The sequence below is a fragment of the Papio anubis genome, chromosome 1, assembly GCF_008728515.1.
Source record: "Papio anubis isolate 15944 chromosome 1, Panubis1.0, whole genome shotgun sequence".
Lineage (NCBI taxonomy): Eukaryota > Metazoa > Chordata > Mammalia > Primates > Cercopithecidae > Papio > Papio anubis.
The window spans coordinates 58,240,904-58,255,351 of record NC_044976.1 but is presented as its reverse complement, the minus strand read 5'-3'; the positions used below and the strand labels follow the sequence as shown (position 1 = coordinate 58,255,351).

Below are 14,448 nucleotides of genomic sequence, written 5' to 3'. Positions count from 1 at the left end.
AAAATAATGGCCTGGAATTAGACTTAATTATAACAAATTTTTGTGTTTGGGCCATCCTTCTATCACCTATGAGCAGACATGTCACAATAGAACAGCTTAGATCAAAGTTTCTTGAAGGGTGGTCCCTGGATTAACAAGATCAGCATCCCTGGGAATTTGTTAAAAATACAAATTTAGGGGCCTTACCCAGACCTACTGAATCAGAAGTTCTGCCAGTGCGTCTAGCAATTTGTGTTTTAACAAGTCTTCTGAGGCATGTTAATGTTTGAGAACCACCAGTATAGTTTAAATTTACTATAGTCTATCTCGATATTGATACCTGATAAGTTATCATATATTGGCTGTTGAGTTTCTTATAAGGGAAGTCATTACTCTCCCACTAGACCACATAACACAATTTTACTGAGCTTAGCATCACTAGTAACTAGTACAGTACATGGATATTAGATGCTCAACAAATATAGGTTAAAAAATGAATCAATCATGGACAACTTGGCTACAATATCTTCACTGATGTATGTATTAAGAGGTCATGGAAGAACAAATAAATAATACATAGTCACTGATCTCAACTAGGGTGACTGACTCATGAGAGAAAGTTCTGAGAATACCTCACATGTAATTTCCTTCAGGGCCCTTTAAGCCACATTTTACCCAACAGAAGAAAGGAAAGAGCTCAGATGAAAAGCATGGTGTCATGAAAGCATGAGCCATGTTTCAGGAAGAATAGCTAGTGCTTTCTGGTGGAGCACAACATTCACACGTGGGAAGTTAATAAGTGATATGGCTTTGTATAAATAAGAAGAGATAAAAGTAGATAATAGCGTATCTGACTGACTAGAATAATACAAAAGAACCCCATATATCATGAAATGCTACTCTTGAAAATATCCCACTGATACTACCAATGACAAAATAAAACACATTTCAAACTATGCTATTTTCTCCTTGGTAGGACAAAGAGACAATGATGAGGAGTGACCCCTGGATAGAAAAAATAAAGTAACAAATACAGTAAAGGACCCACTGAGGCTTTAGAGGATGTTCAAATAAATACTGAGTACTAGAAGCATTTAATTTTGCATTACACAGATCTTCATATTTCTTCAGAAATCTTTTATGGGCAAAAATTGAATGTTTCAGCTCAAATAAGGCAAATTAAAAGAGGTTTAAGAATTATTACAACTGTGCTTCATATGTATCAGCTAAACGCTGATGAGTCACAAAATCAATTTAGTGGATTAGAATCAACATTAAAAAAGAATATGACAAAATATCTGAGTGCAATACACAGGGTAACTTTTGTTTCAGTCATACACATACACATACTATGTCTTGGTTTATGGTATAAAATAAAATATATTTTCTTATGTTGTACTTGGTCAAAAAAGTTTGCTAAACACTGTTCTCATCCAATCATTTGCTGAACTTCAGCTCACCTTATTATACCAGGCAGAAACAATGAGTTTTTCTTCATAATCACGAAATTTTGCTACTTTGCATTCACTCTGAAAAAAGATACGAGGACAATTAAAATCCCAGAAATTATCCCAAATTACTAAAGACAGAATAATTTCTTCACTATGCTCATTATTGAGAGAATCTAAAGATTGCACTTGTGAGACACACAATGTAGTCAAATGTAAACTGAATCAAGCACAAATGCATGCACAACACCGTTAGTAAGGAATAAGATTTGTGACTAATAAACTTTTATTTCAAGAAATTTACTGGTAGAAGAGAGTGATTTAAACATAAATATACACAACTGGTGATCTTAAGGCTACTGCCCCCCATATCTAGAGAAAAAAGTAACAACTGGCCTAGGTAAACAAAACAGAGCTGCACCTGTGGAGGAGTCAAAACTAAGGAGAAAGAGGACACAGTCAAAAATACCTGGAAAAAATCTTTTTAAGTTGCCTATAAAGTTTAATACAAATTTTTCTCTCTTAATTGTTGGTGGCCTGTGTACTAGATTCCATAGCCATATTTATGTGCCATCACAGAGACTGACATACTTTTCTTGAGTACCAGATATAGTTTGGTTTATATAAATACTATTATCTTGATACATAGGATGTTCATGATACAAAAAGTATATAAGAACCAAGCCCAAAAGAGAGGTGATGCTCTTCTTCAGACTCACACCCAGTCCAGGCACAGAATTCCCAAGAGGGATGGCAGATAGAACAGTCTCTGCTATTTACATTACATTTCTTCTTTTTACTTTTTGCAGTGTGGTCTAGATGAATACACACAAATTAAACGCCCAAGTGCTGTGACTTAACCTAAGCTTTTCCTCAGAGTCTTACAGTTACAGGGACTATTTTCTCATTATATCTGTTGGGGATGTACATTTCAAACATCAACAATAGTGTGTATTTTCACTGACTTTCACTGGGACATAAACAGAGCAACTTAGATTTCAGCAATTATCCAATCCCAGTCTCATCATTTTATAGATGAGAAGATGGTGAGCCAGAGAGGAGAAGCAACAATTTTAAGACAAGAAGTTACTAATAATGCTGCAACCCTGGCCTTTGAGTTATGTAATATTTAATGTTAGGGTACAGAGATAAAAGATACAGTCTTTGCCCTCAAGACATGTACACATATACCAAAAAGAAAACCAATGCTGTTGTGGAATAAATTCATGAGTTCAAAGTACATGGACTCACTGTGGAGAGTGAGACAGTATTAAACTTCCCCTAAAGAATACATGAAAAGTTTAATAAAGAAAGAGATATTTGACTTAGAACTTGAAGAATTAATAGCATTTCTTCAGACAGATCTCCTTACTCAGTGCTTTTGAGAACACACAACATAGCCTGGACAAGCATTGATAGCAAGGGCATATCAAGTTGGTGTTGTACTATGGATGTAGGAAGAATGGTGTTATACTATGGATGTACGGAGGAGGGGATGTTAAAGTCTTTAAGTCTTTAAATAAAAATATTTCTACCACAGTTCATACCTACTTGCTCAAATACCAAGAAAAAGGTACATAAATAGAGTGCATTTCTTTGAAATATAACATTCCTAGATGATTTAAAAAGAAACTGAATACAGCTGGGTGTGGTGGCTCATGTCTGTAATCCCAGCACTTTGGGAAGCTGAGGAGAGTGGATCACTTGAGGTCAGGAGTTCCAGACCAGCCTGGCCAACATGGCAAAACCCCATCTACTAAAAATACAAAAATTATCTGGGCATGGTGGCATGCACCTGTAATCCCAGCTACTAGGGAGGCTGAGGCAAGAAAATTGCTTGAACCTGGGAGGCAGAGGCTGCAGTGAGCCGAGATTATGCCACTGCACCCCAGCCTGGGTGACAGAGCAAGACTCCATATCAAAAGAAAAAAAAAAAAAGAAACTGAATACCATTTATGAGAATTTCAAGTCCAGTATGTAGAATTCAACATGGCTCTGCAATTATGCATATGTTATTGAAAGGTAGTATATATTTACTTCAAGAATAGCATCAAATCTCACTACAGTATTAAATATAGTAGTTTTGTAAAACACTTTGCAAAGGAAACCAGAACGTGCTCAATTATAAATCTAAGAATACATAATTCCATAGTGACATACTTACCTAAGTATCATAAAAATAATATAACCACTAACACTAAAATATCTTTAAAATTTAGACTCAGCTAATTAATGAGAGCATGCCATTACTAATATAATTTTGCATGATTAATAACTAAGATTGCCACTTTAGTTCAGGAGTTCACTAGGATTCTGTGAGTACTTCCTTCTGCCAGAAATTCCACTACTAATAAGTTTGTTTAGGTTCAGGTGAGAAACGGCTGAAGGTAAGAAAAATGTGGTTGACTGAGTCAGCACAGTATCTTTTTTAGACAGTAAAGGTCAGGTTTTTATCCCCCAAATGAAATCATATTTGCATAATTTAAAAAGAAACATTATAGCAGGACTCTATTGGAAAGTCAGGGATATCCATATAATGCCCGTTATTGACAAGGAGAGCTACAACGCTGCATATAAACAGGGTATATGAGCTACACACAGACCATCTACTGGGTGGCCAGTGAGATGCTTTGTAATAAACACCCTGGATGCTAAAACATGACATTTTTAACTTCTTGTAAAACGTCATCATTAATGGCAAATATATGACAACAGTTGATTACCAGGATTCTATAAAATAATTAAGAGATGGGTAAATATAAAAGTTTTACCTCCAGAATCTCAATTCTTCTCTCTTTCTCTGCCAACTGCTTTCTTAGTAGCATTATTTCAGCTGATGCTGGATTTAACTTGGGATCTAAAGTTTTTATTACCTATTTAAAGAAAACAATTTTATGCTCACTTTATATTTTAAAGTATTAAAACATATAGAACATATCTTACAAAAACCGTGTAAGGTGGAAAATAATCCACAAATTCATCCAAGAGCTAACTGTAGCTTGTTTTACAATCCTAACTGGGATAACAAAAATAACTCATTCTATATACAAGAAACAGTATAAATAAACAAGAAAAATATAAATGTCCCCATTCCAAAATCAAATTTCCCTTCTCCAAAGCTCAGTACATGGAAATAGTTATTTAGCCTTTTCAATACTCAAACTTTAGAAATTAAAGTCTTGAAATAACTCTTTCTATATTTATTTGACTTGAGAATTTTTAAAAAAATCAAAATGAATTCAATAACTCTAAGGAAACTTACTGATTTTATAAAGTAAGAATAACACACACAGAAGAAATTCTTAACAATAATCTTTTTTACTATTATTATCTAGTCAAGTGTAATTCAATATATAAGATCAATATAATAAATGCTGGTGATTTTATTTGCAAAAGGTAGGGTGCTGAATCGCATTTATGTTATTACTAAAAATTGAGTAAAAAGATATGTTTAACCAGAATGTAGTAAAGAGATTCGGCTAAACTATGAAGATAGCATTCTGTTAGAAAACCAATTCAGAAATGTCAAGAATATATTTCCAGCGAAACCATAAATTTCAAACAGGGACATCGGCATGATGTAGTTATAAAACTATTAAAAATATTTAAAATTATTTAATGAGTTAGGACAATTTCATCTATATTTATAGAGGTAAAAGAAGACTGGATGGCAAAATACCAAAATATTATTGTGGCTCCTTCTTTCATCCAAAAATCATTTACTGAGTGACAACTATGTGGCAGATACTGGCAGATGAGGATTCAGCAATTTATGGGAGACATGGTGGCTGCCCTCATGGAATGCACACCATAAAAGCAGAATACATTGAATAATTTATATGAATTTAATTACAAAAAGAAAATCATAGTTTATTATCTCTAAGTGATAAATGGTTGTGATTTGTATATTTTCTGAATTTTCTACAATGGACATATGTTATTACTTTAACCAGTATCTTAACCAGTATTTAAACCTCTTGCCCCAAATAAGGTAATGGGGAAAAAAATCACATTTATGAAAGCAAGCAATTGTCTTTTAAATGATATTATTCAATGGTGGCAAGAATATGGTATTCATTGTCATGGTTTTAATTAATTATAGTCCTTTTAAAATGTCATTTAGAAATACATATCAAGCATCTTATGGTCTTATCCTATGACTCAATACTTCCATTTCTAGGAAATAAGGTTAAGATAATAAACCAAAATAAAGAGAAAGTTTTTCTGTATAATTATGTTGACTATAGTCTTCTTTATAGGAGCAAAAAAGGAAAAGGGAATGAATACAGATTATTTCCAATAGTAGGATAATGCTTAAGTAAACTATGTTATATCCCACACAACTAAGTATTATGTAGGCATTATTTCACTTTTGCAAAGTCTGTTCCATAAATGTGGTGTGGTCACATGCCTGCACTCCAAAGTGGGAATGAAAGTGATTTATGCTGTTTTCAGGCCTCGCCCATTACATATCTCCTATGCAATCTAGGCTGTCTTTCTTCTGTACTAGTCGGACAAGGTCAAGTGAACCTGGGGTCCCTATGCTGAAGAAGGCAGAATCTCTGTCAGCTTAGGACTCTGAATGACTACATGGAGAAGTGGTGCCCTTTCCCCATTTATGGTTGGACTCAATGTGACTATGAAGTAAACCTCTACCTTGTTAAACCTTGAGTCTGATGAACATTTGAAAAGTGTTTAACTGCCTAATCTAAAACTAAATGATACAACAATTTCAAATATGTTTAAAACGCTAAATTTTTACAAAAGATAAAATGTTCATATTGCTGTTTCTAGAAAAACTGTATTCTTAGAAAATCTGCAAAGATTCTAGCAAATAAGAATCCTTGGCTGAAGGCGGCGCCCAAGATGGCTGAATAGGAACAGCTCCAGCCTCCAGCTTCCAGCGTGAGCGACACAGAACATGGGTGATTTCTGCATTTTCAACTGAGGTACTGGGTTCGTCTCACTGGGGCATGTCAGACAGTTGGCGCTGGTCCGCAGGTGCAGCCTGACCAGCGAGAGCTGAAGCAGGGCAAGGCATCACCTCACCTGGGAAGCACAAGGGGGAAGGGAATTCCTTTTCCTAGCCAAAGGAAAGTGAGACACACAACACCTGGAAAATCGGGTAACTCCCACTCCAATACTGCACTTTACCAAGGATCTTAGCAAATGGTACACCAGAAGACTATATCCCACACCTGGCCCAGAGGGTCCCACGCCCACGGAGCCTCCCTCATTGCTAGCACAGCAGTCTGAGATCTAACTGCAAGGCAGCAGCAATGCGGCAGCAAGGCTGGGGGAGGGGCACCCGCCATTGCTGAGGCTTAAGTAGGTAAACAAAGCCACTGGGAAGCTCGAATTGGGTGGAGTCCACCACAGCTCAAGGAGGCCAGCTCGCCTCTGTAGACTCCTCCTCTGGGGACAGGGAATAGCTAAACAAAAAGCAGCAGAAACCTCGGCAGAGGTAAATGCCCCTGTCTGACAGCTTTGAAGAGAGCAGCAGATCTCCTAGCACGGAGGTTGAGATCTGAGAACGGGCAGACTGCCTGCTCAAGTGGGTCCCTGACCCCCGAGTCGCCTAACTAGGAGACATCCCCCACTAGGTGCAGACCAACACCTCACATGGCGGGGTACACCCCTGAGACGAAGCTTCCAGAGCAAGAATCAGATAGCAACACTCGTTGTTCAGCAATATTCTATCTTCTGCAGCCTCCACTGCTGATACCCAGGCAAACAGGGTCTGGAGTGGAACTCAAGCAACTCCAACAGACCTACAGCTGAGGGTCCTGACTGACAGAAGGAAAACTAACAAACAGAAAGGTCACCCACGCCAAAACCCCATCAGTACATCACCATCATCAAAGACCAAAGGCAGATAAAACCACAAAGATGGGGAAAAAGCAGTGCAGAAAAGCTGGAAATTCAAAAAATCAGAGCGCATCTCCCCCTTCAAAGGAAAGCAGCTCATTGCCAGCAACGGAACAAAGCTGGACAGAGAATGACTTTGACGAGTTAAGAGAAGGCTTCAGTCGATCAAACTTCCCAGAGCTAAAGGAGGAACTACGTAATTAGCACAAAGAAACTAAAAACCTTGAAAAAAGAATGGATGAATGGATAACTAGAATAATCAATGCAGAGAAGACCTTAAAAGAACTGACAGAGATTAAAACCATAACACGAGAACTACGTGACAAATGCACAAGCTTCAATAACTGACTCAAACAACTGGAAGAGTATCAGCGATTGAAGATCAAATGAATGAAACGAAGCAAGAAGAGAAGTGTACAGCAAAAAGAGTAAAAAGAATGAACAACGCCTCCAAGAAATATGGGATTATGTAAAAAGACCAAATCTACATCTGATTGGTGTGCCTGAAAGTGACGGGGAAAATGGAACCAAGTTGGAAAACACTCTTCAGGATATCATCCAGGAGAACTTCCCCAACCTAGTAAGGCAGGCCAACATTCAAATTCAGGAAATACAGAGAATGCCACAAAGATACATACCCCTTGAGAAGAGCAACTCCAAGACACATAATTGTCAGATTCAACAAAAGTTGAAATGAAAGAAAAAATGTTAAGGGCAGCCAGAGAAAGGTCGGGTTACACACAAAGGGAAGCCCATCAGACTAACAACAGATCTCTCCGCAGAAACTCTCCAAGCCAGAAGAGAGTGGGGGCCAATATTCAACATTCTTAAAGAAAAGAATTTTCAACCCAGAATTTCATATCCAGCCAAACTAAGTTTCATAAGTGAAGGAGAAATAAAATCCTTTACAGACAAGCAAATGCTTAAGAGATTTTGTCACCACCAGGCCTGCCCTACAAGAGATCCTGAAGGAAGCACTAAACATGGAAGGGAACAACAGGTACCAGCCATTGCAAAAACATGTCAAAATGTAAAGTCATCGATGCTAGGAAGAAACTGCATCAACTAGCAAGCAAAATAACCAGCTAATATCATAATGACAGGATCAAGTTCACACATAACAATATTAACCTTAAATGTAAATGGACTAAATGGTCCAATTAAAAGACACAGACTGGCAAATTGGATAGAGTCAATACCTATCAGTTTGCTGTATTCAGGAGACCCATCTCACATGCAGACACACATAGGCTCAAAATAAAGGGATGGAGGAAGATCTACCAAGCAAATGGAAAACAAAAATAAAGCAGGGGTTGCAATCCTAGTCTCTGATAAAACAGACTTTAAACCAACAAAGATCAAAAGAGACAAAGAAGGCCATTACATAATGGTAAAGGGATCAAGTCATCAGGAAGAGCTAACTATCCTAAATATATATGCACCCAATACAGGAGCACCCAGATTCATAAAGCAAGTCCTTAGAGACTTACAAAGAGACTTAGACTCCCATACAATAATAATGGGAGACTTTAACACCCCACTGTCAACATTAGACAGATCAGTGAGACAGAAAGTTAACAAGGCTATCCAGGAATTGAACTCAACTCTGCACCAAGTGGACCTAATAGACATATACAGAACTCTCCACCCCAAATCAACAGCATATACATTCTTCTCAGCACCACATCACACTTATTCCAAAATTGACCACATAGTTGGAAGTAAAGCACTCCTCAGCAAATGTAAAAGAACAGAAATTATAACAAACTGTCTCTCAGACCACAGTGCAATCAAACTAGAACTCAGGACTAAGAAACTCAATCAAAACCGCTCAACTACATGGAAACTGAACAACCTGCTCCTGAATGACTACTGGGCACATAACAAAATGAAGGCAGAAATAAAGATGTTCTTTGAAACCAATGAGAACAAAGATACAACATACCAGAATCTCTGGGACACATTTAAAGCAGTGTGTAGTGGGAAATTTATAGCACTAAATGCCCACAAGAGAAAGCAGGAAAGATCTAAAATTGACACCCTAGCATCACAATTAAAAGAACTAGAGAAACAAGAGCAAACACATTCAAAAGCTAGCAGAAGGCAAGAAATAACTAAGATCAGAGCAGAACTGAAGGAGATAGAGACATAGAAAACCCTCAAAAAATCAATGAATCCAGGAGCTGGTTTTTTGAAAAGATCAACAAAATTGATAGACCGCTAGCAACACTAATAAAGAAGAGAGAAGAATCAAATAGACGCAATATAAAATGATAAAGGGGATATCACCACCGATCCCACAGAAATAGAAACTACCATCGAGAATACTATAAACACCTCTATGCATATAAACTAGAAAACCTAGAAGAAATGGATAATTTCCCGGACACACACACTCTCCCAAGACTAAACCAGGAAGAAGTTGAATCCCGGAATAGACCAATAGCAGGTTCTGAAATTGAGGCAATAATTAATAGCCTACCAACCAAAAAAAGTCCAGGACCAGACGGATTCACAGCCGAATTCTACCAGAGGTACAAGGAGGAGTTGGTACCATTCCTTCTGAAGCTATTCCAATCAATAGAAAAAGAGGGAATCCTCCCTAACTCATTTTATGAGGCCAAGATCATCCTGATACCAAAGCCTGACAGAGATACAACAAAAAAAGAATTTTAGACCAATATCCCTGATGAACATCGATGCAAAAATCCTCAATAAAATACTGGCAAACCGAATCCAGCAGCACATCAAAAAGCTTATCCACCATGATCAAGTGGGCCTCATCCCTGGGATGCAAGGCTGGTTCAACATATGCAAATCAATAAACAAAATCCAGCACATAAACAGAACCAAAGACAAAAACCACATGATTATCTCAATAGATGCAGAAAACGCCTTTGACAAAATTCAACAGCCCTTCATGCTAAAAACTCCCAATAAATTTGGTATTGATGGAATGTATCTCAAAATAATAAGAGCTATTTATGACAAACCCACAGCCAATATCATACTGAATGGGCAAAAATTGGAAGCATGCCCTTTGAAAACTGGCACAAGACAGGGATGCCCTCTTTCACCACTCCTATTCAACACAGTGTTGCAAGTTCTGGCTAGGGCAATCAGGCAAGAGAAAGAAATCAAGGGTATTCAGTTAGGAAAAGAAGAAGTCAAATTGTCCCTGTTTGCAGATGACATGATTGTATATTTAGAAAACCCCATCATCTCAGCCCAAAATCTCCTTAAGCTGATAAGCAACTTCAGCAAAGTCCCAGGATACAAAATCAATGTGCAAAAATCACAAGCATTCTTATACACCAGTAACAAACAGAGAGCCAAATCTTGAATGAACTCTCATTCACAATAGCTTCAAAGAGAATAAAATACCTAGGAATCCAACTTACAATGGATGTAAAGGACCTCTTCAAGGAGAACTACAAACCGCTGCTCAGTGAAATAAAAGAGGACACAAACAAATGGAAGAACATACCATGCTCATGGAGAGGAAGAATCAATATTGTGAAAATGGCCATACTGCCAAAGGTAATTTATAGGTTCAATGCCATTCCCATTAAGCTACCAATGACTTTCTTCACAGAATTGGAAAAAACTGCTTTAAAGTTCATATGGAACCAAAAAAGAGCCCACATTTCCAAGACAATCCTAAGCCAAAAGAACAAAGCTGGAGGCATCACACTACCTGACTTCAAACTATACTACAAGGCTACAGTAACCAAAAAAGCGTGGTATTGGTACCAAAACAGAGATATAGATCAATGGAACAGAACAGAGCCCTCAGAAATAATACCACACATCTACAGCCATCTGATCTTTGACAAACCTGACAAAAACAAGAAATGGGGAAAGGATTCCCTATTTAATAAATGGTGCTGGGAACACTGGCTAGCCATAAGTAGAAAAAGCTGAAACTGGATCCCTTCCTTACAACTTATACAAAAATTAATTCAAGATGGATTAGAGACTTAAATGTTAGACCTAAAACCATAAAAACCCTAGAAGAAGGCCTAGGCAATACCATTCAGGACATCACCATGGGCAAGGACTTCATGTCTAAAACACCAAAAGCAATGGCAACAAATGCCAAAATTGACAAATGGGATCTAATTAAACTAAAGAGCTTCTGCACAACAAAAGAAACTACCATCAGAGTGAACAGGCAACCTACAGAATGGGAGAACACTTTTGCAATCTACTCATCTGACAAAGGGCTAATATCCAGAACCTACAAAGAACTCAAACAACTTTACAAGAAAAAAAACAAACAATCCCATCAAAAAGTGGGCAAAGGATATGAACAGACACTTCTCAAAACAAGACATTCATACAGCCAACAGACACAGGAAAAAATGCTCATCATCACTCACTATCAGAGAAATGCAAATCAAAACCACAATGAGATACCATCTCACACCAGTTAGAATGGTGATCATTAAAAAATCAGGAAACAACAGGTGCTAGAGAAGATGTGGAGAAATAAGAACACTTTTACACTGTTGGTGGGACTGTAAACTAGTTCAACCATTGTGGAAAACAGTGTGGCAATTCCTCAAGGATCTAGAACTAGAAATACCATTTGACCTAGCCTTCCCATTACTGGGGATATACCCAAAGGATTATAAATCATGCTGCTATAAAGACACATGCACACGGATGTTTATTGTGGCACTATTCACAATAGCAAGGACTTGGAATCAACCCAAATGTCCATCTGTGACAGACTGGATTAGGAAAATGTGGCACATATACACCATGGAATACTATGCAGCCATAAAAAAGGATGAGTTTGTGTCCTTTGTAGGGACATGGATGCAGCTGGAAACCATCATTCTCAGCAAACTATCGCAAGAACAGAAAACCAAATACCGCATGTTCTCACTCATAGGTGGGAACTGAACAATGAGATCACTTGGACACAGGAAGGGGATCATCACACACCGGGTCCTATTGTGGGGAGTGGGGGAGGAATAGCATTAGGAGATATACCTAATGTAAATGACGAGTTAATGGGTGCAGCACACCAACATGGCACATGTATACATATGTAACAAACCTGCACGTTGTGCACATGTACCCTAGAACTTAAAGTACAATTAAAAAAAAAAAAAGAATTCTAGGCTTATTTTGCCAAGAACTAAAGATTCCATACTTTATAGCCATCACTCTCTCTGACATCACTACAGTCTATGTCTAAACAGTTCCTATTAGCTATGGTTTATTTTATCTGACACTGATGAGTGAGACTAAGAGTATGAGAACTGATCGGGAAATACCACAGAAACCTGACAGGTAAGGTAATACAGTTAAGAGAGAAGTGATTAGATACAGATACAAGAATGGCAGAAAAATCCGGTGAAATGGGCCTTGCTAAAACACAGGCCACAGAGTCTTGAACTCTGAAAGATAAGTCACTCACATTTCTGGCTTTCTCCAAGTACATTTTATATCTTTCCTCCATTGCTTTCATATCTTCATCTTTCTTCTGAAGAGCAGTTTCAAGTTCATTGATCTTTTGTACTATTAGTAAAAATAAAACGAAACATAATCAGTTATTAATAATTACTACCTATTAAAATACTTCATCCTCACATAAAATTATATTTATATTTATTTTCTAAAGACAGATAAGAGAACTTAAAAGAAAAGCCTGTTATTTATTCTTTGTAGTGAATTCTTATCTAAAAGTTTTGAAATACAACCAACACATCCTCAATAATTTATTTGACCCTTAAAAAAAAATCTACAATCTGCTTTATTTAGCTGTTTTTCTCCTTTCTATCAAGTATAAGTAGCAAATATACCTTACAGTAAGCACAATCACAGGAAAACAAAGAATTTCTACACAATGTTTTAAAGGTCATATCAATCTGATTTGAAATCGTTTTTATCCACATTTCCACAGATTAATTTTATTTTTTAATGTTTGATACTCCCATATATCCATCAATTCATTTTATTATTTTTTGCTTTAATAATATATCATTTATTGACTTCAGCACTAAAAATTATCATAGTCCTTATTTACAATATATGTATCTACACATTGTGCAAAAATTTACACATAGACCTTGCATCCTTCAGTAAAAAAGAGTAAGTCTTTGGATAAACTATTGTCTGATCCAAGTTTTCACAGATACCTACCATTTTGATTTATATCTGGCTGAAGATCTTCAATGAGCTCTTGTTTCTTCTGTAATTCTTCATGGACCTCTGTGAGTTTTTCCCTAAGTGGTAGAAAAAGCATGGAGACTGGTCTCTGGCAAATAACATTTGTGGATCTTAGGCAAGTTGCTTTCTGACCCTTGGTTCCACACCTGTGAAATGGGAATACTATCTGCCTGACTACAGGGGTTGTCATGAGGATGTAAACAGGCACATAGCAGGTGCCAAAAAGGTTAAATTGTTTCCCTTGCCACACTTGCTTCCTAAGAAAGTAAAATATTTTACACGTTTAACATCCCATATAATCTAGTTGTGATAGTTATCTGTTTTTTTAAACTTTTGAAATGATATTAACAACTGAAAAATGTAGGAGTTTGGGATGGGGGTAGCAGGCAGGCTGAATCTTTAGCGTGCTTTTCACTTTTTGCAGCAAGTATATCAATTAGCATCAGGATATTTGCTTTTCTAAACAAAATACGAAAAGGAGATTAACTTTAGAGGCTTTTACAACTCCTCCCTTCTCATATTTGAAAAGAAATATCAGTTTTACTTACATATGAGCTTCCAACTTCTGCTTTAATTTGCTGGACTATAAAATTTAAAAAAAATTGCTGTAAGATGACTATCTTGACAAAGGTCAATTTTCCAGACATCTAAATCTCTTTACCTTCTTTTGAAGGTGTACCAGGCAAAATTATAAATATTTTTTAAATTTGTATTTCTAGTAACACACTTTAAGAAGCATAAACTTTTTAGGTTTTTTTTTTACTTCAAAAAGGAAAGGAAAAATAGAAAATGAAATATAAAAGCATACGACAGAAAGAAAAATGCCTCATATTTCTGAATGTAATAAAAATTAAATCTGAACTTGAAAAACAGCAAATGCAAGCTGAATGTGACATACTGAGGAGTATCAAACATTAAAATATTTAGAAACTCAATTATTCAGAATAAAAATTTTAAGATTTTGAGCCTC

At 36.7% G+C, this 14,448-nt stretch overlaps 1 protein-coding gene across 2 annotated transcripts in view; it reads right to left on the bottom strand.

The window, feature by feature from the left end:
• Window positions 1-14,448, bottom strand: part of HOOK1 (hook microtubule tethering protein 1) — a 69,507-nt gene that overhangs the window by 3,770 nt on the left and 51,289 nt on the right. For both annotated transcript variants that reach the window (XM_009209573.2, XM_003891967.5), the window contains exons 17-21: window positions 14,027-14,061; window positions 13,452-13,534; window positions 12,727-12,827; window positions 4,199-4,300; window positions 1,440-1,508 (exon numbers count right to left, since the gene is read on the bottom strand). In XM_009209573.2, coding sequence (XP_009207837.2) covers window positions 1,440-1,508; window positions 4,199-4,300; window positions 12,727-12,827; window positions 13,452-13,534; window positions 14,027-14,061 — 390 coding nt within the window. The remainder of the gene's footprint in view (window positions 1-1,439; window positions 1,509-4,198; window positions 4,301-12,726; window positions 12,828-13,451; window positions 13,535-14,026; window positions 14,062-14,448) is intronic.